At 44.5% G+C, this 22983-nt stretch overlaps 2 protein-coding genes and 1 long non-coding RNA gene across 5 annotated transcripts; 2 read left to right on the top strand and 1 right to left on the bottom strand.

Annotated features, from left to right (window-relative positions):
• Positions 1-7: 7 nt before the first annotated feature.
• LOC6526465 lies at positions 8-22203 on the bottom strand. 2 transcript variants are annotated; one of them, XM_002087548.4, is made up of 12 exons: positions 21498-22203; positions 18013-18135; positions 16600-16763; positions 10453-10897; positions 8417-8819; positions 7920-8350; positions 7704-7848; positions 7483-7634; positions 6999-7315; positions 6427-6711; positions 4272-4379; positions 8-401 (listed from the first exon to the last, which is right to left on the bottom strand). In XM_002087548.4, exons 1-12 carry the CDS (start codon positions 21643-21645, stop codon positions 225-227), a joined length of 2898 nt encoding a protein of 965 aa, XP_002087584.1. In that variant the 5' UTR covers positions 21646-22203; the 3' UTR covers positions 8-224. The 2 variants fall into 2 exon arrangements, with proteins under 2 accessions (XP_002087584.1, XP_039227769.1); XM_039371835.2 differs by lacking the exon at positions 4272-4379.
• LOC6526466 lies at positions 11220-12502 on the top strand. The gene has a single exon (XM_002087549.3). It carries the CDS (start codon positions 11292-11294, stop codon positions 12219-12221), a length of 930 nt encoding a protein of 309 aa, XP_002087585.1. The 5' UTR covers positions 11220-11291; the 3' UTR covers positions 12222-12502.
• On the top strand, positions 13546-15115 carry LOC26536431. 2 transcript variants are annotated; one of them, XR_005560437.1, is made up of 2 exons: positions 13546-14582; positions 14631-15115. It is a non-coding gene; the product is annotated as an uncharacterized LOC26536431 (long non-coding RNA). The 2 variants fall into 2 exon arrangements; XR_001454307.2 differs by having other exon boundaries at positions 13546-14527.
• Positions 22204-22983: the final 780 nt, after the last annotated feature.

Here is a 22983-nt window from a genome sequence, read left to right on the forward strand (position 1 = left end):
TATTTGATTGTGTTTTCAACAATTTTTTAGTTTATTCAGTTTCTCTCTTCTTGCATAATTTATACATAGACATACACATTTATATAACATAAACCACACATGTACAACTAAAAAATAGTTTCCGTTTATCAATTTCATATTTCTCTTCATTTATCCCGCATTCGGTTTGTTAATATCACTCATACGCCACGTGTGGCAGGTCAGAGAGTTGGGTTGGCAGTCCATCAAGTGGCATCGGATTTTTCATCATCCTGCGGCAATGGCGCACTTTTCCCATTTCCATTTTCCTGTGGTTGCTGCTGCTGTGGGGGCGACTCCGCCTTCTCCTCCCCCAAATCCACGGTGGTCTTCGAGGCATGCAACTCCGTCTCCTCCGGAATGACCTTGCGACCCTCTTGGTCCTATGAAATGCGAAGGTAAACAGCGGATTAATAACTTTGAAGTAATGGAGTTTGCGGGCTATCGACATGCTAAATATTGAGTTGATATGGTAAGCACTTTAATGAACTCATGGCAAACACAGCATATTTTTCGCAAACCAGTGAAGTGAGTTCGTATAAATGCAGTTTTTTATTCGAACGAATCGGTTTTTAGGGTCACACTGTATGTGCAGCAATTAAAGTGAATACTCAACCACACCCTCGCATCCACTCGTTATTCGCAAACATGCAATTAGCCATTAAAAAGGTAAAATGCATGCAAAAACCAATTCCATAACGAGCATCAAAATTAACCAACCAATTCAAACAAAATGAAAGCATAAACGCCGAAAAAAAAAAAAAACAAAAATAAAATCAAGTGGCAGCGGATGAATACCATCCGGAATTGTGGCCGCATTTGTGTTGTGCGCAGTGTACGAGTGCTATTTGCAATTTACTCACCCAACTTGCTTTTAGTTTTCCCTTTGCGCCCTCAACGGGTTTTCCATGCACATGCGGGCAAGTATAATCAACATGCATGCTAATTTGAGTTTGAACATGAAATTTAAGTGGCCGATAAATCACATTTAATGGAGTTATAGTTCGATGATGCCCGGAATATTGTGCTCGCATTTTCCCGCAAAATGAACGTGTTTGCTGACTGGATTGGAAGTAGTGGCTCCTACTCAAAAAACTAGTTTAGTGTACACTAAACTAGTATCTATTAAATTGGTGATTACACTCTATGGAACCTGACGCAATTTTTCTTGACCATAGGAACCTTCAGTCCCTTAAACTATAACTCCTTAGCGGATTTTTCAGCTGGTATTCCTTCCTTGTATGAGTCCCTGGCTCCCCATTCGAATTTCAAACGATGTTTTCATTTTCCCCTACTCAATTCTCGATTCCATAAGCATTCCGGCTGAGTTCGCTTCGCATATGCACGAATAAACGAATAAACTGCAGCAGTTGCATCGGAGATGGCTGGGGTTTTTCCTTTTTGCACTTTTTGGTTTATTGTCGAAAGGCATTTCCGCGTCATCAAACTTTTTGGATAATTCGCCATGCATCGAGCGTAGTTTGCTCGTTGTTTGGCTTTTTATTAAAAAAGTGTTTTTGGGGTGGCTGAGTGAGGTGGGTGGAAAATGGAAAATGCACCGGCCTTGCAGTTGAATGCACAAAAGTTTTCCAACAAACTGACGCACACACACACAAGTGCACCTCTGTATAGAAATGCGCATCTTAAGTGGCATGTGTGGTGAAGAGCGAGAGGAAAACTCAAAGGAAAATGGAGGCAGAACACAAAGTGCACTGGAAAAACTTGATGAAAATCCTATGTAATTCTATTTATTTTACTTGTGTTTTTTTAAGAACAAATTGTTCATAGTTTATCAACTTTCTGTTGAAATATTCTTTCCATACTGCATCGTATTATGCTAATACGATTTTGGGGCTCAAAGATTTGCAAATATTTGGATTAAGTTTGGGTATTTTTTCTGTATGCACAGAGAGAACGAGGGCCAAGAATTTCTATAATGTTCCTGTTCAGTTCATTTTGCGCTGCTTTTGTTTCCACTCCTTTGTTTGCCTTCGAGTTGGTCCTTCCGCATATATAGTATGTACATATATATGTATATATGTACACATACAAACCATTTTGACCCCCCTCTCGTCGCACCTTTCGACGCCGCCTGTGTCCTTTGAAGGCGCTCACAATGGGCATTACTTACGCGCAATTTCGCGTTCACTTTTTGTGCGTTATGCTGAAGAAGTTATTGGCCTCGACGGAGAGCTACGATTGCGTACATATAGTCGTTTCTGGCCAAAATCAACAATGACAAATGTGGCCAACAGCATCGAATTACGTGGCATTCATTCGGCGATCATTCTCATAAATATTTCTGTATTTGGTGCAGTTTCAGTCCTCCTCTCACACATCAATAAATCGCTCCCATGGAAAACGAAATAAAAATAACGCCATCACAAAAGGAAAATCAAAAGAAAACCCTCTGTATGTGTGTATGTGTGTGTGTCTGTGTGTTTGGGCAAAAATGGCATTTTTCCTAGCTCTAGCTGAAGAAGAGAGAAAGCAAACCGGAAATCGTAGAAGGAAGTGGAACACACACATGTGTACAAAACACACACACACAGCAACCTTTCTGCTAAAATATTGAGTATTCGATTGGGATTCCACTCATTCGTGCTTTTCTTTCTTAAAACCGTGGTGAAAGCATTCCGAACTACGGATACTTGCAATTAAGCACTATATGATTCTATAATGTTTTCCAACAAATTGTTTTTAGGTTCATTTTTATACATTATGCCAATTAAGTTATTTGTTACAAAACACACATCACTGCAGTTGTGAGGTGTCAACATCATTTGTATTTATATTATTCATATATTTCTCTTCGTTTGCCTTTATTTATTGACGCATATTTATTATATTTTTAATTATGTTTGATTTTCCAATGGTGGCTTACCACGGTCGATAGAAAAGTTTGAAATCATTCGCCACATTCGAACAGACGTTGCCTTTTGGCTTGTTTGTTTCTGCTATGTTCTATGCATTGTTGTTCTTTGCACTCCCCCACCCCCCCAACACCTGCCCCATGCCACCCCACTTTGTGATCCCCCAACCCCATAGAATGGGGCAAAAATAAACATTGTTGCCTTTTTACAGCAGCTGCCATTGTTATTCCTTTTTGTCAAGTTGTATTAGTTTTAACAACAAATCATTTGGCGCAAAACGTAAACAAAATCAGAGCGCATGAAAAAGGCATGGAAGCATAGAAAAAGGAGCATTTTTTGAGCTGCTTCGCATTTAAAATTGTAAACATTAAAGGAGCAAAAACAAATGCAAATGGGATGTGTGGCGATGTGAGGCGTTGTGAGGAACCGAGCTCAAATTGCTCGACGAGTGTGCAAAATTAAACTAAACTCAACTAAGCGTTCAGCGTGGCAAGGGGCTTCAGGGGGTTAAACGGGGATCGGGGATTGTGGGTTATGCACATAAAAACAAGTGATGCCCAAAAGTCAAATGGCGCAAGTGCGGGCTTTAATTCAACGAAATAACTTAATGCCCGGATGGCTTGGCAAACTGCGACGCCAGAGCCACCGCGTCCGCCTTTTCCTCCAGTCAGCCAGCCATTTTTCACCACCCAACCATACAGCCAACCATCGGAAAAGCAACCAACAAAGCTGCACTGAGAGCTGTACATGCCATTGCATCTTCCAGCACGTTACACTGAGCGCAAGTTTGTTTGCATGCCCAAGGTCTGAGAACGTGAAAACTTGCTGGGTTTCGTGATCCATTTCAAATGGCAAATGCATGCTATTTCAGCATGAAAAACTGTTAGTGATGCCCGAATTCTCGCAGTGCAGCAGCGCAATATCTTGGCGAGTGATGCTGCTTTTGCCACTGCCATGGCCTCTGTTTATTCGCATTCGGTGCTGCATGCTTTCGGGCGCCTGCATCCCAGGACAAGCGATGCCAGAAGGACCAAGGACCAAGGACCCGGGATCCAGGATCCAGGACGCAGGACGCAGGACATGCCGTGCACATGCAGTTACATATGTTTGTGTGCCGAATTACCCTTTGCCAAGGGGTCGCATCGATTGGCTAGAATTCATTGCCAGTCCATTTGGCTAAAGGGGAAACCACTACGATTTTCTATAGCTTGTTATGGATTTACTTAACTCGTAAAGAAAATAATTAAAGTACGATAACTTTTCCATTCAGCAAAGGGTAATTTAGCATTCGATCTTGCATGCTTTCGGTTCATTTTATTTCAGACTATGTCTGCTTTCTACTGTTCGTTTTTGTTTTTTTGTTGGATTCTTGTACATTACCATTAACATGGAGCTGGGTATTACAGATAAATCCACAGCGGGTATTGAAGTTAACAAACCACTTGGATACTTTTTCATGCGGCTGGGAAAAAATGTTGATTCCACGCCCTGTTTGTATGCGAATGGCATTTTTGGCTATAGCATATATTATCCACACATATAGTAATGGGAGATGCACTCACACAGAAACACACACACACACACATATACACACACCCGCACACCCCAACATCTCACACATACGGAAATCGAATTGAAAGCTCTCAGCTTTCCCTGGTTTTGGCAAATTTATTTTGCACAAAGCGAACTTTCGGTTCTGGTTCGGGATTCTGCAACCGAACTGGCCTGCAATTTGCAAGCGCCTTCATCTGCACCGAGAGAAAAGAGGACATAAAATGCACTACCTTGTTCTTTTCGTATCAGTCGATACGAATTTATTACACTAAATACATAGCTCAATCATAGGAACATATCTTCTGTTGTTTATATGTTTTTGCTACTTCTTACTACTCGTTTGGTTAAGTGTACTAACTACCTGCCCCCCGCTGAGGCTACATCCCCCTGCTTTTTTTGAAACACTGCAGCGAGCTTCTGGTCTCCTGGGGTTTCGTTTCATTCTACTTGTACGATATTTTGTTGTCCAGTGATGTGTGGAGGCAAAACTGTCAGTTTGGTCTGTTTCGCATCGGAATGCTAGGCAGACGGCAGAAGCGAAAGAGCAAATGCCTGGGAAAACTTTGTCTTGTTCATAAATTCATTAATTTGTTGTGTTTTTCTCCGTCCCATTTTCCTGCAGCTGCAGCGTTTGATTTATTGAATTATGGTTGCCTAGTTGCCATAAAAGCCTCGCCTCAAAGCATTGAAAATTAATTACGAAATTAACTTTGACAAGCGGCTTTTCAGAGTGCAGCTGGATAGTAAGGGTATTGGGAAGGGTAAGGGTTAAAGAAGGGCGGTGAGGGGATAATCAATTGCCGGACATATATCATGGCAAAGTTTTTAATTAAAGGATGGCTCGGATGAAACTGTTTGCTCGATTGCAATTGCAGCCTGGTGCTTGCCAGTTGGTGCTCGCCATAAATTATTAAAAATGTCTAAAGATTTTGCCAGTAGGTATCCGAAAGTAAGTGTCATTGGCCAGATGGCTCGGAAACAAATTACAATGTTAAAGCCATAATGGCAATATCTCTTCAGTATGTAAACTAAATAAACTTGAGGAGCGATATCTGGGCGGAAAATCTGGTTAGTTTCTGCTCGAACCTGCAATGATGCAAAGCCTTTTTAAACGACACTAAGTTTTTGGTTTTGAAATTGAAAAGACTACTGCTCCACAAGCCCCCCTCAAAAGCTGCAATCCAATTCGATTTTCACCTGAAAACCTCTTGTTGTTCTGGGGTCTTAAAAGCGCCTCTCTGCTCGGAATTTAAATTTGCAGAATTTGTGGCCAGCGGCGAATATGCTTGTCTCGAAAAACAAAACCAATAAACCCGGCTCGAATTCGAGCTGCACGGCAGCCGGAATAGAGGAGCTCCAGAGAAGCCGGAGAGAAATCGAATCCACTGGAGCGGCATCAAAAGAAACGACCGCCCGACAATGGCAACCAAATGCCAAACACACAAAACAACCGCCTCTTCAATGTCCCACTTGGCTCCTAAATGGAGTTCACTTGGAAAAAAGTAGGCCAACATTTCTAGGAATTCATTTGAAAGTTTCAAACAAAGCTTATCCTGCGAAAATAGACAAAAGATATTCATTGCACGCAATTCCACTCGGAAAATATAACAATTTTCTGTATAACAAGTAGCCCCACTTGAGTGCATATTTTTCCACTTTTAACGCCTGTTTTTCTGAGTGCATTTCGTACGAATCGAAGCCGAGGCGGATGCAGTTGGCCTCCGCATCCGGTTGTCAAGGCAAAAAGCAGAGGCAGGATACGGCCGGGCACAAAGGACACGCGGCAGCATGCTAAAAAGTTATTGTGGCAACAGATGTTGGGTATTTAAAAAGCAGACATAGCACCGTGGAAAAACAGGAATCAAAACAATTGACAGCAATCAGCGAGAAACTCCAACGCAGAAAAACACACGCACACACAAACACCCAAACGACATACACACACAGGACGAAAAAGGACCCCAAGGAGGTATTTACTCACCTCCAGGACCACGCCCTCCAGGGCGGGCTGTGAAATATTCTTCAGATTGCTGTGATTCAATTTCGGGGCACTGTCGGCCCGATTGCGACCCAATGATTGATTCGACGTCTTGTTATCGGCCTTGCTCAGCATCGAATTGTTCGAGGACTTGTGATTAATCTCCAGCGCGGAGCGCAGGATATCCACTTTGGAGGCGCTCCCGATGTTCCCGTGCCGGGGAACACCCCGCAGGGACTCCACGTTGTAGCTGCTGCGTCGCACGGACAGATGGTCATGGATATCGGCCTGCAGAAGGGAAAAATCAATTTAGAAAGCGCTTCTCGCAAAATCGGATAATCGTGCGGATAATCGCACGAAAAAGTTGTGACGCGCCAAAGTATCATTACCCAAAAAGAACTAACTCAGTTGGCTTATCGTTAAAGCTTTCAATCATGTAAAATTCAATGACACATTTGATAATTAAGTTATCCTTCAATGACACAATTGGTAATTAAGTTATCCTTTCAATTGACAGAGGTATTGTATACGCGCGATGACCAACAAAGGCTGCTTGATTAGAGCAAAAAACTCACCCGCGATCCCCGCGGCAGCGACGACAAACTGCCAATCTGATTGTACTTAATCATCAGACTCAGTCGCTCCAAGGACATCGAAGTGCCCTGCTCCTTTGTGGCGGGTTCGGTGAGCTTCTCCGTTTCGCCCGCCTCCACTGCCTCGACCTCCTCCTCGGACTCCTCCGTGGTATGATCGAATTTCCGCAGCCAAATCAGGTGGAGCAGCCCGTAGGCGATGCCTCCAACCACCGCCAGCAGACCCATGTACCGAAAGGCATCCCGAGTGCCGAACTGACCAATCAGGAGTCCTCCAGTGAAACTGCCACTGCCGCGCCCTTGAAATGTGTTTACATACACGTAAAGATCTCATTAGCAAGGAGCACACGGAGAAAAATGGTGCACAATATTAATACAAATATGTGTTCATTTAGTTTGATGAAACTAAAGGCGTCACATTTCATCGCAAATTGTTTAATATTTGAGAATTCCTTTAGCAACTTACCCAAGCTAAAATGAGCCATGCCCAGGACACCAATCAGGGTGGCCAGCAAACTTTTCGGGGCCAGGATCGAGCAGTATGTCGCCGCAGCCACCCACATGAGATGACAGGATAACGACTCCATGGCCTCGAACGGGAAACACCACCAGGCATTCCTATAGCGAATGGGGAAAGAGGGTAATTCAGTTTGGAATTGCATTAGGCCGAATGCGATTCGCACTCACTCGATGAAGGAGTAGCCCACCAGACGACCCGCGTGCGAGAAGAACGCGATGATAATCAAATTAACGTGCCCAAAGATCCGTGTGATTTTCTCCGCTCCATACAGGAAGGGAATACTGCTCACGGTGCCCACGGTGATGGTGATGCCTGGACAATGAAATGAAAGTTAAACCAGGTCATACAGAACGTAAAATGCTGCTTTAAAGAGGAAAACTTACCCAGCAGGTAGTTTGGAGCTCCGAGTTCCTTGAGATACAAGAACAGGAAGCTCTCGATGAAGCCCCAAAAGTTACCGAGCACAAACAGGAAGCAAATGAAGGCAATCACGTGGGGCATCTTGAGGAGATTCCATAGATCTCGGAACACATTGTCGGCTGGCAGTTTCTCGCCCAGAGGCATCATAAGTACCGACATCGTGGATATCACCAGCAGTACATCGTACGTATAGAAGGCCGCCGAGTAGTCCGTGTACCCCAGGCCCCTCGAGGAGTAATCAATCATAATGCCCGTTATTGGCGAGAATATGGCCATGCCGATGCTGGAGAACAAGCGCTCGCGTCCAAAGTCTCCGCCGTACTTCTCAATCATTGTCAGCGCAATCGGATCCATGATGGTTACACCCGCGGACAGCATTGTGGTGGCCAAAAATCTGGAAAACAATCGGTCGTAAGAAAGACAGTGAGATTTAATTCCACGCTGCGATTACTAAACTCACCTGAGCAAGAAGTACACCCAGAAAATGATCTCATCGGTCTCCTTGTAGTCCGGCGGACAGATCTCCGGCGCATTCATGGTGAATGTGCAACGCTGCATCATGCACTCCACAGCGCCGGCTGCGATATTGGTCATATTCGTGCGTCGCACCAAACCGCCACATCTCAAATCGAGATCGTCCATATCCGTGAGATTGATGTTACCCCTGACCAAATAGTCCCGTCCGAATCTCTGCAGGATGTCGGTGACGGTCTCGTTGGCGTCCTGTTCGATCTCCATGCCCAGTTGCTCGGTGGGATCGGCGAGATCGGGATGCATTTGCAGCATGAAGTAGGTGGCATCGTCGTTGTCCGAGTGCACCCAACTGCTCCAGAGCAACTTCTTCTTCTGACTACTGTCGGTCACTGTGGAGCAAGAAAATGCATAATTGTATAAGACACTATATAAGAAAGGCTCCTAAGTTATGAAGAGACAACTAAAGCAACTTTTTCATATTCCTATCAGACAGGCAGCAAAATTGCTTTTGCACTTTTTCTCCCCTGCTCCCCCAGCACACCAGACGATGCTGGTTCTGACTTCCAGTTGTATCCTGGTGTGTCCTGGGCGGAGATGTCCTGCGCCGGCCATGCATGACCAATTTCCAATTGTGCCAAGTGTCAAGAGTGGGGCCCGAGTGTAATGCCATCATGTTTAGTTAGTTATGCACTTTTGTCTGCTGCCGTAGTGCCCCCATTCGTGAATTCCCACATTGTGATTTCAGGCCAGGACATTCCCAAAGTTTCGGACACTCCTGACTTTTGTTTGGGTCAAATGGGGCTGGGGAGAGTTTAGCCAACTTCTGATGTACGTATAACTCATAAATAGGAGATGTTTCGAGTTTCGCACTACTGGGAGTAAGGGATCCTGTGTTCTTTTTGGCAACTAATGGAGAACACTTGTTCTAATCATCGCATCACTTTTGATGGATTGTTTTGTGAAATGCGATGGTCACAATTGAAATATATCATATTATCTTTGCACTAAAGTGAATCAGCTACTCTGTCGCTAAAAATGTAATCCATTTTCACTATTAAATGTATTTGTTAAATCAAATGAAATTTGTAATCCATAAAGGTAGCCATACCACAATCTTTTTTCTGCTCAAAGTAAACTGTTTACCTTGGATATTATCCCGAGCGAAAGCACTCTCTTTTCCATCTCCATTGGAAATATTTTCATTTCCCCCTGTCTATTTTTCCCCATCCACTGACGGCGACTGCCGCCCACTTTTAATAATGTGGAATAAAAACGCCTTTCAGTGAAGTTTTTTCGGAGAATTGGAAAAAGTTCCCCCGTAAACTTTGGCTCCTCACAAAACGTCAGGCTTTAATGACAACCACCAACCACCAGCCACCGCACTCGCACTTGCACGCACTCGACAGGTTGAATAATACTTATTTCTTGTAGTTTCATAGAGAGTCTACTCGGTCTTTGGCTTTTATGGAGCAAGTTGCTCTCGGTTTCTGCTCCCGCCCTGCAGGTTGCTGGCTCACAAAAGACGGAAAAAAACAAACTAATAAAAGTAAAACACACACGGACAGGGGCAGGAACATGGACACGGACAAGGATACGGACAGGGATACGGACATCGACACGGATACGGACACGGACACGGACACGGACGAAGGCTATGGACTTCGATAAATGGATGGGGAGAGGATAGAAGTCGACAACAAGTAAACTGACTGGAAGAACAAAGGAGCTACTACACAGAATCAACTTGCCAAAGTACACTGGAACACAAAATATGTGGGTACATTTAGTCAACTTTAAAAACATGCAAGGCAATGCTTAATAAATTTGTTAAAAATATAAGGAGGGAATCAAATTGAAGGACACCTAATGACATTCTGAAAATCTGGCTGGTCTTTAGAACCCCATGTTCTGACTAAGAGTTTCTTGGAGTGCATGTCCAACTGGCCGTGATAATAACGCTGTGGTCAGTCGGAGGGGTGCGAAAGGGGAGTCCGATGTGGACGGGTTCATCACGTCACTTACAATTCAATCCCTGCATGGACATGGCCGACAGTTCGGCTGACGATGACTGGCCGGGCTCCACACCCACCTCCACCTCCAGCGCGTCCTTCAGCTGGGACATCGGCGGGAACATGGTCGATGACATATTAAGTACTTCTTGGTATCTGCTCCTCGTTTGCGTTGCGAATAGCGCTGGCAATGATGACGCCGGCGATGTGGTGGTCGATGTGGTTGGGGCCGGCGATGAGCTCGCCTCCGAGGAGGGTTCCATTGTGGTCGTCCTTGCTGTGGTTGCTGTAAGCTGGGATCTCTGCGTGGTGGACGAGGTGGCATACGCCGGGGTATTCGTGTAAAGCTGGGGATTAACTTGCTCCTGCATCAAACAATAGTCGACGCACTGATGCACGGCCAATTCCAGCTCCGGCTCCTCCGGACATTCTCGACTCGGACACGGCGACCACCAGACCTGCGGAGAAAAATGCCGGGCAAGCGGTGGGGAAGTGACAAAAGTGTGTATTGGAAATTAGAAATGGGTAAAGGATTTGTGCAAGCGCGGGTTAGTAGGGTTCCCCTACATCCCTGAACATTGGCTCGGATTCTTTACATCGATTGTTTGAGCTTCCAGTAAGCTTGGCTCACTGTATTGGCACCCAAGCGGTGGGATATGAGCAAACATTGTTAGGGTATTTGCTGCAACATTTTTAAACCATTCATGCTTTAAATATTATCACTAGTCATTTTAGAGCAACCCAGTAAGCTTTGGGAACGCACTCCCCACTGTCACCTTTCAACTTTCTCAGTACCAATTTGGCAAGCTATAAGTAGGTCATACAATCCCCCTGTAAGCTGAGAAACCCAAAATGTCCTCTGTGCCGAACAAGTCGTGGAGCATCCAGTTGCGCGAACTGGTCAACTCGCCCTTCGTCATCATCGCGCTGACCTGTGTCCTGGGATACGTGGCCTATATGAAGACCAGGCGCCAGCGTGGAACCTACGACGATGAGGACTACGAGAACGAGGGTCACCGCAAGCTGCCCACCCCATTGACCGGACTCCGTCTCAACCGGAAGCAGTTGGCCAAGTACAACTCGCAGCGTCCGGATAAAACCTACTTGTTGGCCCTCGACGAGACTATCTACGATGTCTCCAGTGCCGAACATATTTTTGGGCCTGGTGGAAAATTTGCCAGCCTGTCGGGAACCGAAATATCGCATTTCATTAAAAAGCAAGCGGCCTTCGAGAAGCGAGACATTTACTCCAATCACGATGAGTGGGAAATGATGCTGGTAGATACCTTCGAAGAGGCTGGTGAACTTATCGACCCGGACAAAGAGCTGATTACTGACAGTGTGAATAAAATGGAATCAATAGTTGAGGAAACCAGCGCGGACGAGAACGACAGCGGTGATAAGGAGCAGCAGTTGGAGCCGGATAGGGAGCCAGTAAAGGAGCCCGAGCCCAAACCGGAGATCCTGCTTCCGGAACTCCCTGAGCTGAACTTGGGCCCGGCAGACGATGCCATCAACTCTGATTGCGATTCTCTTCGTACTGCTTTCGATTTTCCACCGGGCCAGGATGATCGCGTGGATGAGCAAGACGACGATGACGATGAGAAGGACGAGAATGTGAACAAGGATGATGTGGGCGATGACAAGGAGGAGGAGTCCTTCCGCGAAGTTGGCCAGGGCGATAGTAATGCCGGTCTCATCGGAAATGAGACCTTACCAGATGGCACTTTCAACCAGACCATATGGAATGACACAGATGTAACGGTGGTGGCCAGTGTTTAAACAGCCTCATCTTCACACGCCGCCCATCGAAATCCAGCCAAAAGTGGCACTTAACCCATCATAAGCTGCCATATATGAACTTAAGCCCTTAGCCGTAATAACACAACACACGAATATAAATACCTCTCGGATTTTATGTGTATCTGCATTCACAGCACTTGCACTGAGAAAAAACCATACCGTCACACTGTAATTTTATGTAAAAATTATGTACAGCTCTAGACTACTGAATCGAATAGATTTCTAATGTATTGCTATGAAATAAAAGGGTTAACGTGTCAGCCTTGTCTTCTCTCTCTTTAAATATTTTCTTGTGCAAATTGAGTGTGCCATTTCTCGCAGTGCACGGCCTGCGGCTATGTGTTCGTGTTCCCGCATATATCCGTTACCAATTTTAATGCGAATTCAATAAGGCTCGACGAAGGGCTGCGGGGTATGGGTTGGTTGATTGGTCGGAAGGGGGGTGGGGCTATCGAGCGATGGAGTGCCCGCCTGCAATAATAAAATGGTAATTTCCGTTCACTGCCGTCGTCGTCGTCGTCGTCGTCGTCGTCGGCGGTCGATGCCAAATAAATTTATGCCAAACGGCAAACCGAACTCGGCTCTATAATGGCATAAAATAGTAAACCGCAAGCAACAGGACATGGCCAGCGCCAGTGGAACAGGACACGAGCTACATGCTGCATGAGACTGCTGCGCCAAGGATGCTGATGTCCGTGGAACGTGCGGACAAATGTAGCCATAAGATGCGTTTGCATGTCCTTTGGCCGGCAAAGTGCTCTTTCAAAGGGTACGAACACTTGCAGTCTTGGTATCCCTATGTAAAAGTAACAAGCCATTGTACATGAGTGCAATTAGGTTTTCCACTCCCTAGAATATAAGAGCACTTTCAGTGAGCGGGGTATGCCCTATAGGGTATGTCATATTCGACTATCGCATATGGCATTGGCCCTTGCTGCAGCCATTTTAATGGTGTTATTGTATTTTATGGGCACATCATAAATACAAATTCAATATACGCCCGTGCCAAGTGGCGAATGCTGTGTGGAATTGGCCGCCACTGGATGCGTGTATGCGTATCCTTCACACACACACACACAGACACACACACATTCGGGAAATGAGGCGAGTGGTGGGTCGTCTTTTGGCCAAGGGCCAAGCTCGCTGGACCAAGCATCCAGGACCAAGGATCCGGGACCAAGGACTCGGAATCTCCCCCAAAATAACAGTTCCATTGCGTTTCATTACGACTAACGGCAATGGCTGTAGTGCGACTGCGATTGCGTGTGTGAGTGTGTGTAGTGTGAGTGTAAGTGGAGTGTAAGTATGAGTGTATGTGTGAGTGTGAGCACGAGAGAGATTTTAATGTGTGTGCGAGTGTGCATTCGTGTTGGTGTTTTAGTGCGGCTTAAGTGCTAGCAAAACGACACTAAGATAAATGTACGTGATACACAGCCACGGACACGAAGCACTCACACAACCACTCGGAAAAATCCATAAGCATTTGCACAACACAACCGAGGGAAAATACATTTGTCTATCATTAGGTATCACCTTGTGCAATCCTTAAAAATAACAAAAGCGCATGTTTTTCTTTTTGGACAAGCCAAATACTTTTAAAAGCCGCATGTTTTTCTTACTTATGGGCTGGTAATATGGACAAGTATAAATTGATTTGGCCATGGTACATAATAATGCTGCTCTGTGCTGGTGTCATTCAATTACTTGTAGACATCTGAAGTTGAGGGAATTATTTAGTTTTACCATATCAAGATTTTCTGCTAGTGCTTGTAAACCTGATGTGCACTCGGCCAAAGTGGATTTTTGCCACCGTCTAGAAGTCGTAGAAGAGACCCAAAATCTCAACCCCTCGGAAAATCTTGTACTTGCTTCTGGTGAGCTGTTTCTAATGCGTTCCATTCGCTTGCTGGCTGTCAGGCTGCGTTGCTGCTGCTGTCATTTTCTATTTTCTATTTTCCATTTTCCATTCGAATTTGTTTAGCCTCGGCCCGCTCTCAAACGCAAGGGCCCTTCGGCTTCGCCTTACCATAATATCCCAGTCATGCGGATGCCACCGCCCTCGGCCCCTCGGCCATAATTCGATTTATGTAAAACTCTTGTAGTCTTGTAGTCCTGCAGTCCTGCGACTGCTGCAATTTGCTGCCAGTGCTCAAGAGCTGCTTGTGTCCGAATGCAATTGCCAAAAGGTGTGAGGCCCAGGCTCTCAGGCGGCTCCTCCTGCTGATTCCATAAAGAATGCCGTATCGGGGGAATTGAACGGAGCTGAACTCGGTCGAACACCTCGGGTAGGACTGTGCTCCACATCGGCAAATCCATCCCCGAAATCTCTGGGTGGCAGCCGTAAAGCTTGTACTCAAATTTGTTATGCCACATCTAACCGGCTTACAGCTTACAGCTTACAGCAAGGACACCCACAGGACCCGAAGGACACGCAATAACATCGAAGCCCCAATGTCGGAGTCTGAGTCAGAGTCGTTTGCATTGATACGATCATAAGCATAAAGCGAGCACACACATATATCGATATCAATAAAAGGGGAAACGCTGGGGGAAATCACGGAAATTCTGCTACGGCACACATAACCCCTAACCCCCAACGACCCTCTCAGATGGTTTGACATTTATTTGCTTTATTTCGATGATTTTACATGACGCAAATTTATGCACAAATGCAGATAGTACCACGACCTGAACCCAACCAACTACGTCAAAAAGAACAAAAAACTGGTGAAAAAATAAGGGGAAATGGAAAAGGAAAGGGATGATTGCAGCTGCTGCACTCACAGGGTGACAGAAAACATGTGCACTCGCAAAGTACATATTCTCGCATTCACCTGAATAAAAAATGGTGCGGCACTGTTTCCAGATTTAAAGTAACTACACTTTTAACTGTAAGCTTAAAAGGCTTAATTTGTCAGCGCATCGAGACATATTTTGCGCTTAAAATAAGGCTCGATTGAAATATTTATCGTGTGCTGCAGGGAATAGCTACATACCTATTCAATTTAACCATTAGAATCCATAAACTGGCCAATAACTAAAACCAGCATTTCAGATCCTTGGTGCTACCTCGTCGATTGTAAGTTACTAGAATAAAGGAATCACTGTCGAGTCTGGTCCTCCCGTCGTATACGTAATGCGGTGTGTGTACCTCTTCGCATTGCGTATCCGCCCCGTGTGCGTTTGTGTGTGCGCCAGCATGTGGCAAGTTGCTGGGAGCCCAGAAATCGGCAGGAAGTTGCCACACGGAACGGAGCATCTCCCTGTTTTCCGCAGAATCGCGCCACGCGGCAACGTGCACGCATTAGATACACACACACAGATACACACTTCACGCCTGTGCGGCTGTGTTTGTGCGAGGAGGGTTGGCGTGGGTGTGCTGCATGTGGCAACATTATGTTGCCACTGCCTCGAATAAATGCCGGCTTTTATGTAGTTCTCCGCTGCCGCATCGTTGGCTCCTGCGTTTCGCTCCAAAATAGAGACGTGCCGTGACTGAAGTGAGGCCATTATGAGGATGGGAAGGAGGGCTTAAAAGCGGTTTCAAATGGCTAAGGGGATGCCGAAGATATTTGGCAACTCACACGCAACAACTGCCATTGAAAATACTCCGGCTGGCTGGAATGAATTCACTCCTCAAACTTCGAGTTGAATTTGAATTACGGCTGAGTAAAATGTGAATTTCATTCGTTTAATACTGGCAGAAAATGTGGCAGTGGGTTGCCAGCTTAAGCTTTAATAGCCGCAATATTAAATTACATCAAGTAACTACACTTCGCTTTGTTCTGCACTTCGCTCAATGTGCAGTTAAAGTCATCGGAAAAGCGCAGAGCGGCTTCAACTCGACGAGATGGTGAAGTGGGTGTGGAAAATGCAGGGTAACCATGAAATAAGCGCATTAAAACTGTACAGCGCAACAGCTGTTTCCCCAGGAGCAGCAGAATAATGCATCCGGGAACTTTCGCCGCAAGGGAAAACTGCGAGAATCGAGGTTGGAAAACCACAGCCACATCATTTTAAGCTCTTAACTAAACAAGCGTCTAAAGATATTTGCTCACGCACCTCAACCGCAGCCCCCTAAGCAGATTACAGTCATCGCCAAACATTCAAGCTGATTGAAACGAAGGTGGAGCGCATTAATCGATTGCAGTGCAGATTTCATCACTCTTTGGTGAGCACGGCGGAAAACGATGGCTACTGAACATATAATAATACCTGTCACTAAATGTGAAAACATCCAAGTTATAAAAAGTTTCATGCATTCGCACAACAGCACTTTCCTGTTGAGCAATTAAGTCTTCGTTAAATAGTAGAATGCATTGGAGTTTGGAGTATTTTTTGCAGTGGAAGCACTTACCTCAATGTCGCCGCTGTCTGGATGTCTCAATACGAACGCCGATGGCACCACGCCCGGAATCTCCTGCTGCGGAATAAAGAGCAGCGAGTGGTGGAAAATCGCATTCAGGAGCAGACTCATCACAACGACCGGTTTGTATTTGCCAAATTTGTCAACGAGGAAGCCTGCGGGTAGCCGGTGAAAATGGCATCAGTACGGGGAAAATGTAAGCGAAATTGCTGTAAGACGTTGGAAACTGCATCGTCGGGCGTGTAAATCCAATACTTGGCGCATCAAGGCAAGTTGTCTGCCATTTGATTGGTTGCTGGCAACTTGAATGCGGCTTAAGTTGGATTTGCCACAGCGAGAAGGCATATTCCTGCATTTGGTTAGTACTCACAAAGTTATGGCCGCCATGTTTTATTACGTAACCACATATGCACATATACTTATCATCTACTACTAGAGTTTACAAACTTTAAATGTTTATTAAGCACACTACTTTAAGTACTTGTATATCCCCATTTAGTAATTCATTTCCAAACTTTCCGAAACTCCTTGCTTCCCATTTTATTCGCTCGTTCATCTGGAACTCGTTTCACTTTTATCGCCTCCAATGCCATTAAATGCGACTATCAAGCGCGATTATAATGCAAGTTGGATGATCGAAATTTTGATGTCGCAACTTTACGAGAGCGTTTTCACTTAGCGCACATTTTATATTTATATTTCACAGCTTTTATGCGCTGCAATGCGAGCAGCTTTATGCACTTGCCACACCCCCATTTTTTGTTCCAGACGCAGCGAGTGTCCACATAAAATGTTTAAAAACCTCCGCTGTCGCCAACAATTCATACCGCAAATGCATTTTTTAAAATGCGAAAGCAAATAATAAGAACGCACCAAACGCGCTGCACAAAAGGAGCAGAATGCAACCAGCCACACGATGGGGCCACTTCACATACAGACATTCAGTGCCACAGAGCAAGAGAACTCTGTTTAATTGTCATTTAAACTGCAAGTGAATTAAATTATTCGCACTCGTCCGGAAAAGTGGCCTAAAAAATGCCGGGCGTTGAAAAAATTCGCCACGTGGGTGGATAAAACCAATCAAATGTCCGCTGTGCGGTTGAATAAATATACGAGTATGTTTACGAAGCGCGAATATTTGGAAATAAATCGTATAGGCTCAATTGATTGATTTCATTGCATTGATAAGGTCTTAAGTTACCTGTGCAATTGCTCAGTTTTATGGAAGTGTTTCCATTAAAGTGCGGCTTTAATAACGAAAGCGAACGCAATGCACTTCTTGGCGAAACTCTCGCCTGGCTTCACTTTCGTAATCAAACAAAGCAAACTTTTAATTAAAACCCACGCAGCGGGCTAATGAAAGTGCATGAAGACAATTAACCGCCGATCCCCCGATCTACTCACCTGTGATGGGCGGACTGAGGAAGGTGGTGAAGGGCAGGGCCAGGTAGATAATGGCAATCTCCTCCACCGTGAGTCCAATCGACTGCATGTGAATCGTGAGGTAGGGCAGCAGGGATGAGGTCGCTGCAAGGACAAAAGAGTGCGGATTATTATATTATTATGCGAATTATGCGAATTATGGCTGCTGACGAGCAGAACTTAATCACCGACGGGAAATGGAAAAGTGGGGAAATGGCTCAGACGCACTGATGGAATTTTCAATCGAAGGTAGTTGCAAAATGTGGGTGGGTGGGAAAACGGATGGGGTTTAGAATGGCCACAAAATGTATAATTTGATGCTGGGTGCAAAAAAAACACATTGGCCCTGACAATTGAATAACATTGTCATTATCACTGTGCATTGGACAGAACGAGTAATTAAATGACACAAAGAGAGGCATTAAATTAGCAAGTTAAATTAATTAAAACAACGATTTTGTCACTGAACGTAAAAGGTAAGCTAGTAAAAGGACATTTAAAACTGGGGCTGTCATACGGAAGAGACTTGATTTATTATTTAAATACAGAAGTGGTTTTCTGTAATTTCTTAAGTCAATTATGGCACATGAATCGCTATTATTTATGGCCTTCAAAATGTGCCAGCAGCGGCGCCGACGAACAGAAATCGAAAACGGCCGCAGATAATCCCCAGCTTTTCAATAATTTATGAACATTAACGCGTCACGTGGCTGCAGTCAAAAAGGAGGCGCCACCGAGGGAAATAATGGTGGCAAATTGGGCGAAACGGGGCAGCAGTCACATTCCCAATTTGGCCCGCCCCGCCACCACTTCATTCCACAGCCTTGACCAATTTCAATGCAAACACGCCAAGGATACCGGCCACGTAAGGATGTATGTGTGTCAGTGTGTGTGTGTGTGTGGGAAAAGTGCGTGTCCTGAATGAAATTCGTTTGCTGGAGTGCACTTAACACGCGGCCTCGGCGAACGGCGGCTTGAATTCGCTTTACATCTCCTGCATTGCCTCAGATAATTAACAATAATACGCTGTGTGTGTGTGTGTGTGTGTGTGTGAGTGTGTGTGTGTGTGTGGATCTGCTTCTGTTTGCCCGATGCAATAACAATTAATTGCTCGTATTGCCGCTGCCGTTTCTTCCCTTTCGCTCGCCGGAAACGGAAACGCAAGCATGTCAGGGTTGTTTGCTCGGCGGCCGCCATTCATGTTCATTCGACTTTTTCGACACAGAGAGAAAAGTGTGCGCGAAACCAACAAACAAGCTGCGAGTGGTATACATTGAACTACGCGCTTGTAAATAATTCACACAATGCATGACAACTTTGAATATCTTTGAATAATCCGTTACACTGTTACATTGCCACAATTATAATTGATTAATGCGCACAAAAATAAAAAAATATATATTTTGTTTGTGCAGCTGTCCGTGAAAAGTTCGCCTCAGTTCCGTTCGGCTGGGATCTGTTCCTGCCACGCTGTCATTCGTAATTAATGTCCTTTTGCCCATTTAAATGTTTACCCCCGCCACCCCCTCCCTCCCCACACGACAAACGTACACTTTAATAATTATTATTCCGTTTTTCGCTGGCACAAAGTTTTCGGCAACACGTTCGGGCCATCTATGCAATTTGCAACTATATTGCACTTTATTTGTGCATTTTTGAGCGAACAGATGGAGGAGACAAATGCTCGATGTGCTGCCAGAATTATTAAATGCGATACATTTTTTCACTTGCTCTTATTTCGGGCTTCGATCGACTGGTGAATAGTGAAGCTACATATGGCGCCATTTGGTTGCATTGGATAATTTGGTTGCGGAAATTAAAGTTGATTGATGGGAAAGCAAACTCGCGAAAAACTTGTAACCCATTTGCATATTTGAGACATACCACACATCTTTTCACCATAAATTAAACTTAAATTAAATTCAAAAGATCAAAAGAACAAAGGTCACAATTCATAACGATTGAATCGACATCAATACTGAACAAACAATTAAATGAAGTTAATTAAATCAGCAATGGGTTCTTGTGCAAACAAAAGGCACATTTCACCAACTAATTACAGTTTAATGTGTCTGCATTCATATTCAATAATAAATTCTCTTCTTTTTTTATTTTATTTGTTGCAACCACCACGCTGAAAATATACTAATTTTTCTAAAAAAGCCATAAAACTATATTCTTTAGTCAGATTTTAATCTGAAATATTCTTTGTAGCCATTTTAAGCCTTGTATTTGTTGTGCTTTTGATCATATTAAAATATATCATTCGGATTTGCATTTTAAAGCCATCAAAATGGCACAGAGTTTCATATTTCTGGAGGAGGCACAAAAATAGTAATAAATGCTATGCAATTCCCATGTCTAGCCAATGAAATGAAAGATTAAATTACATTTTATCTAAGCCAATTAAATTATTTTGTGAACTTTGCACTGCCCCAAAAACGAGACGAAAGTGAAAGAGATGCCGAAAAAGAATCCTCCGGCCGACTTTAGCCAAATAAAAAACGCATTAATACACATTTTAGTGACAACCCGAGTTTAATGTGCGAAAGACAAAGAAAAGACGTGTGCGGGGGTGGGCAGTTGAATCTTTTTGCCATTGACCGCCAGAAAAAGCATTCAGAAAATGGCGCACGGTCAGAAAATAGGCACTCGTTTACAAACGTACACTCGTCCAAGGCGAATCAAAGTAAACCTTTCTCAAGCTTTAATCTTATAAGCTAGATTTATTTACAAAAGACGCACCCACACACACACACACACACACAGACGCACACACATTATGAATGCCTAATTGCCACACGCTGGGAAAATCCGCTCAATGTGCATCGGTCTCTAACTGAATTTATACAAATGTGTTACATATTTCCCCAGCCTAATTGATAACTTCCGACCAGCCCCCCGATCCCCTACATTTGGGAGAAGGGGCTTCGTGGAGTGTGATAATGAATTCAGATTCACTGCCAGAGAAACGGTCGGTTGTCCGGACTTTGCTCGGCGTTTTTCCTGCAGCTGCGTTTGTGCTTGTGTTTGTGTTTGTTTTCCAGCGATATGGAAAAGCGAAACTGTACCCTCTGTTGACGTACTTATTTGGGCATATTTATAAACAATTTAAGGAAAAACCCGTGACCGTAGCCAGTGATATTTTAATTAGCTATTAATAACTATAAGCTATAAGCGGTGAGCAACATTAAAAGCCTAATGAAAATGAACACACTTTCTAACCAGTTACCATTGCTGCGTAAATATTGCTTGTCCATGGAATTTAGAAAGGAGCCAATTTCTAGAATAAGTTACTTTTCTTCTGACTCTGAGTCAACGTGTCGTATGCGTGATATCTATAAAAAGCAAGGCACAAAAGCCTCGCGGAGCCAAGACGTTTTTTGTTTCTCTACCAGCTGGATGAAAAACGGTGATAAGAGCGATTTCTAATTGGTTTTTAATGTTACAATGTGCACATTACTCACCGCCGTACATCACAAAAAGGGTTATCTTCAGCATTATCAGGTTGGGATTGATGCCGCGCCGCTGGCAGAACTCTCCGAATCGCGACAGCTCCACCTTTTCCGAGACCGCCGGATCCGTGGCCATTTCCTCGCTGACCATTTTCCCCATTTTCCCCACTTTCCCGACTAACACTCGCCTACTTGCATAGACTGTGCTGCAGCTTGTTTCAATGAAAAGCGGCCAGCGGGGCGAAAAGAAACTCAAAAAACCACCGATCTAAGTTTCTCGGTCACACACAGATACGCACACAGACTAACACATGGCAGGCACTCGAAATTAAATCCGTAGTTTATTTGCCTTTTACGATTTCTCTCGCTGGCTTTTTCTTGTGATTTTGATTAAATTCAATTGAAATTTGTGATCATCCAGGCAGACCAAGCAAGTTGTTGTCGCTGTCTTCTATAGATATGCATATATATCTATATGCATATATAACACACTAAATCACAGAGCACAGGCTGCTTAAGTTTTGGTTTTTCACGACTTCTAATACTTGAGCTTTGTTGTTTTCAATTATCTTTTCCGTTTCCCCGCACTTTTCAAGGTTTCCTCTTTGGGATTTTCCTTGCAATTGCTCACTTTCCACACTTTCTCTATTCGCTCACTGGTTTTCCCTTCTGACTTGCCGCTCGAACTTTTCCAGTCGCCGTTCGCTTTGTGACTGAGCTGCAGGAAAATGAAAACATCTTATCAACCTCTCAGCTATATCCCCAGATACACTGATATACAGATGCACAGATACACAGATATAAACATACACAGATTTACAGATTTACAGATCTACAGATCTACTGATCTCCAGATCCCATATCCCCCGGATCTCTGAGCACACTGATGATCATAATGATGATGCTGATTCTAACTTAAATTGGAGCGTCGCTCGGTGTATTGGTGACCGATCCCGAGCTCTTCTTGTTGGTGTTTTGTTGATGCGACAAGATCGCCAAAAGAGATAATGTCTCCGGATTTCTTGAATGGAGATAAAAGCCAACGAAACCTGAGCGACGGCTGACGTGCGACAATGTCGCGATCTCCGCCGGAGTGAGTGACTGGCAGGGCGGAGATCGAGGAGATCGGGGATCCGGAGGCTGGCGAAAGATCACTGGGTAGGCCAAGGTTCACCCACCCGAGGGGCTGGGTGCTGCAGATACACCCCCTCGAGATTTGAACGGTGTGTGGATTACAAAGAGAGAGCAGCAAAGTGCACCGTGAAAAATGATAGTTCCTTAACCTGTGATCTAGTGGTATTAAATATGTACCTCTACTGGGGTTTTTAACAACTATCCTTGATAGTTCTTCCCCAGCTTTTCCTTACTTGCTGTCACAACTTTACATCAGCCGTATTCAAAGGCAGTGAAAAGAACTCCCCGCCACTCGAAAATTCCACTGAAGACTGTCCTGGGACTCTTGAAGGGTTTGGAACCGGAAAATCGTGCCAGAATCGCA

This window comes from Drosophila yakuba, chromosome 2L (assembly GCF_016746365.2).
Source record: "Drosophila yakuba strain Tai18E2 chromosome 2L, Prin_Dyak_Tai18E2_2.1, whole genome shotgun sequence".
Lineage (NCBI taxonomy): Eukaryota > Metazoa > Arthropoda > Insecta > Diptera > Drosophilidae > Drosophila > Drosophila yakuba.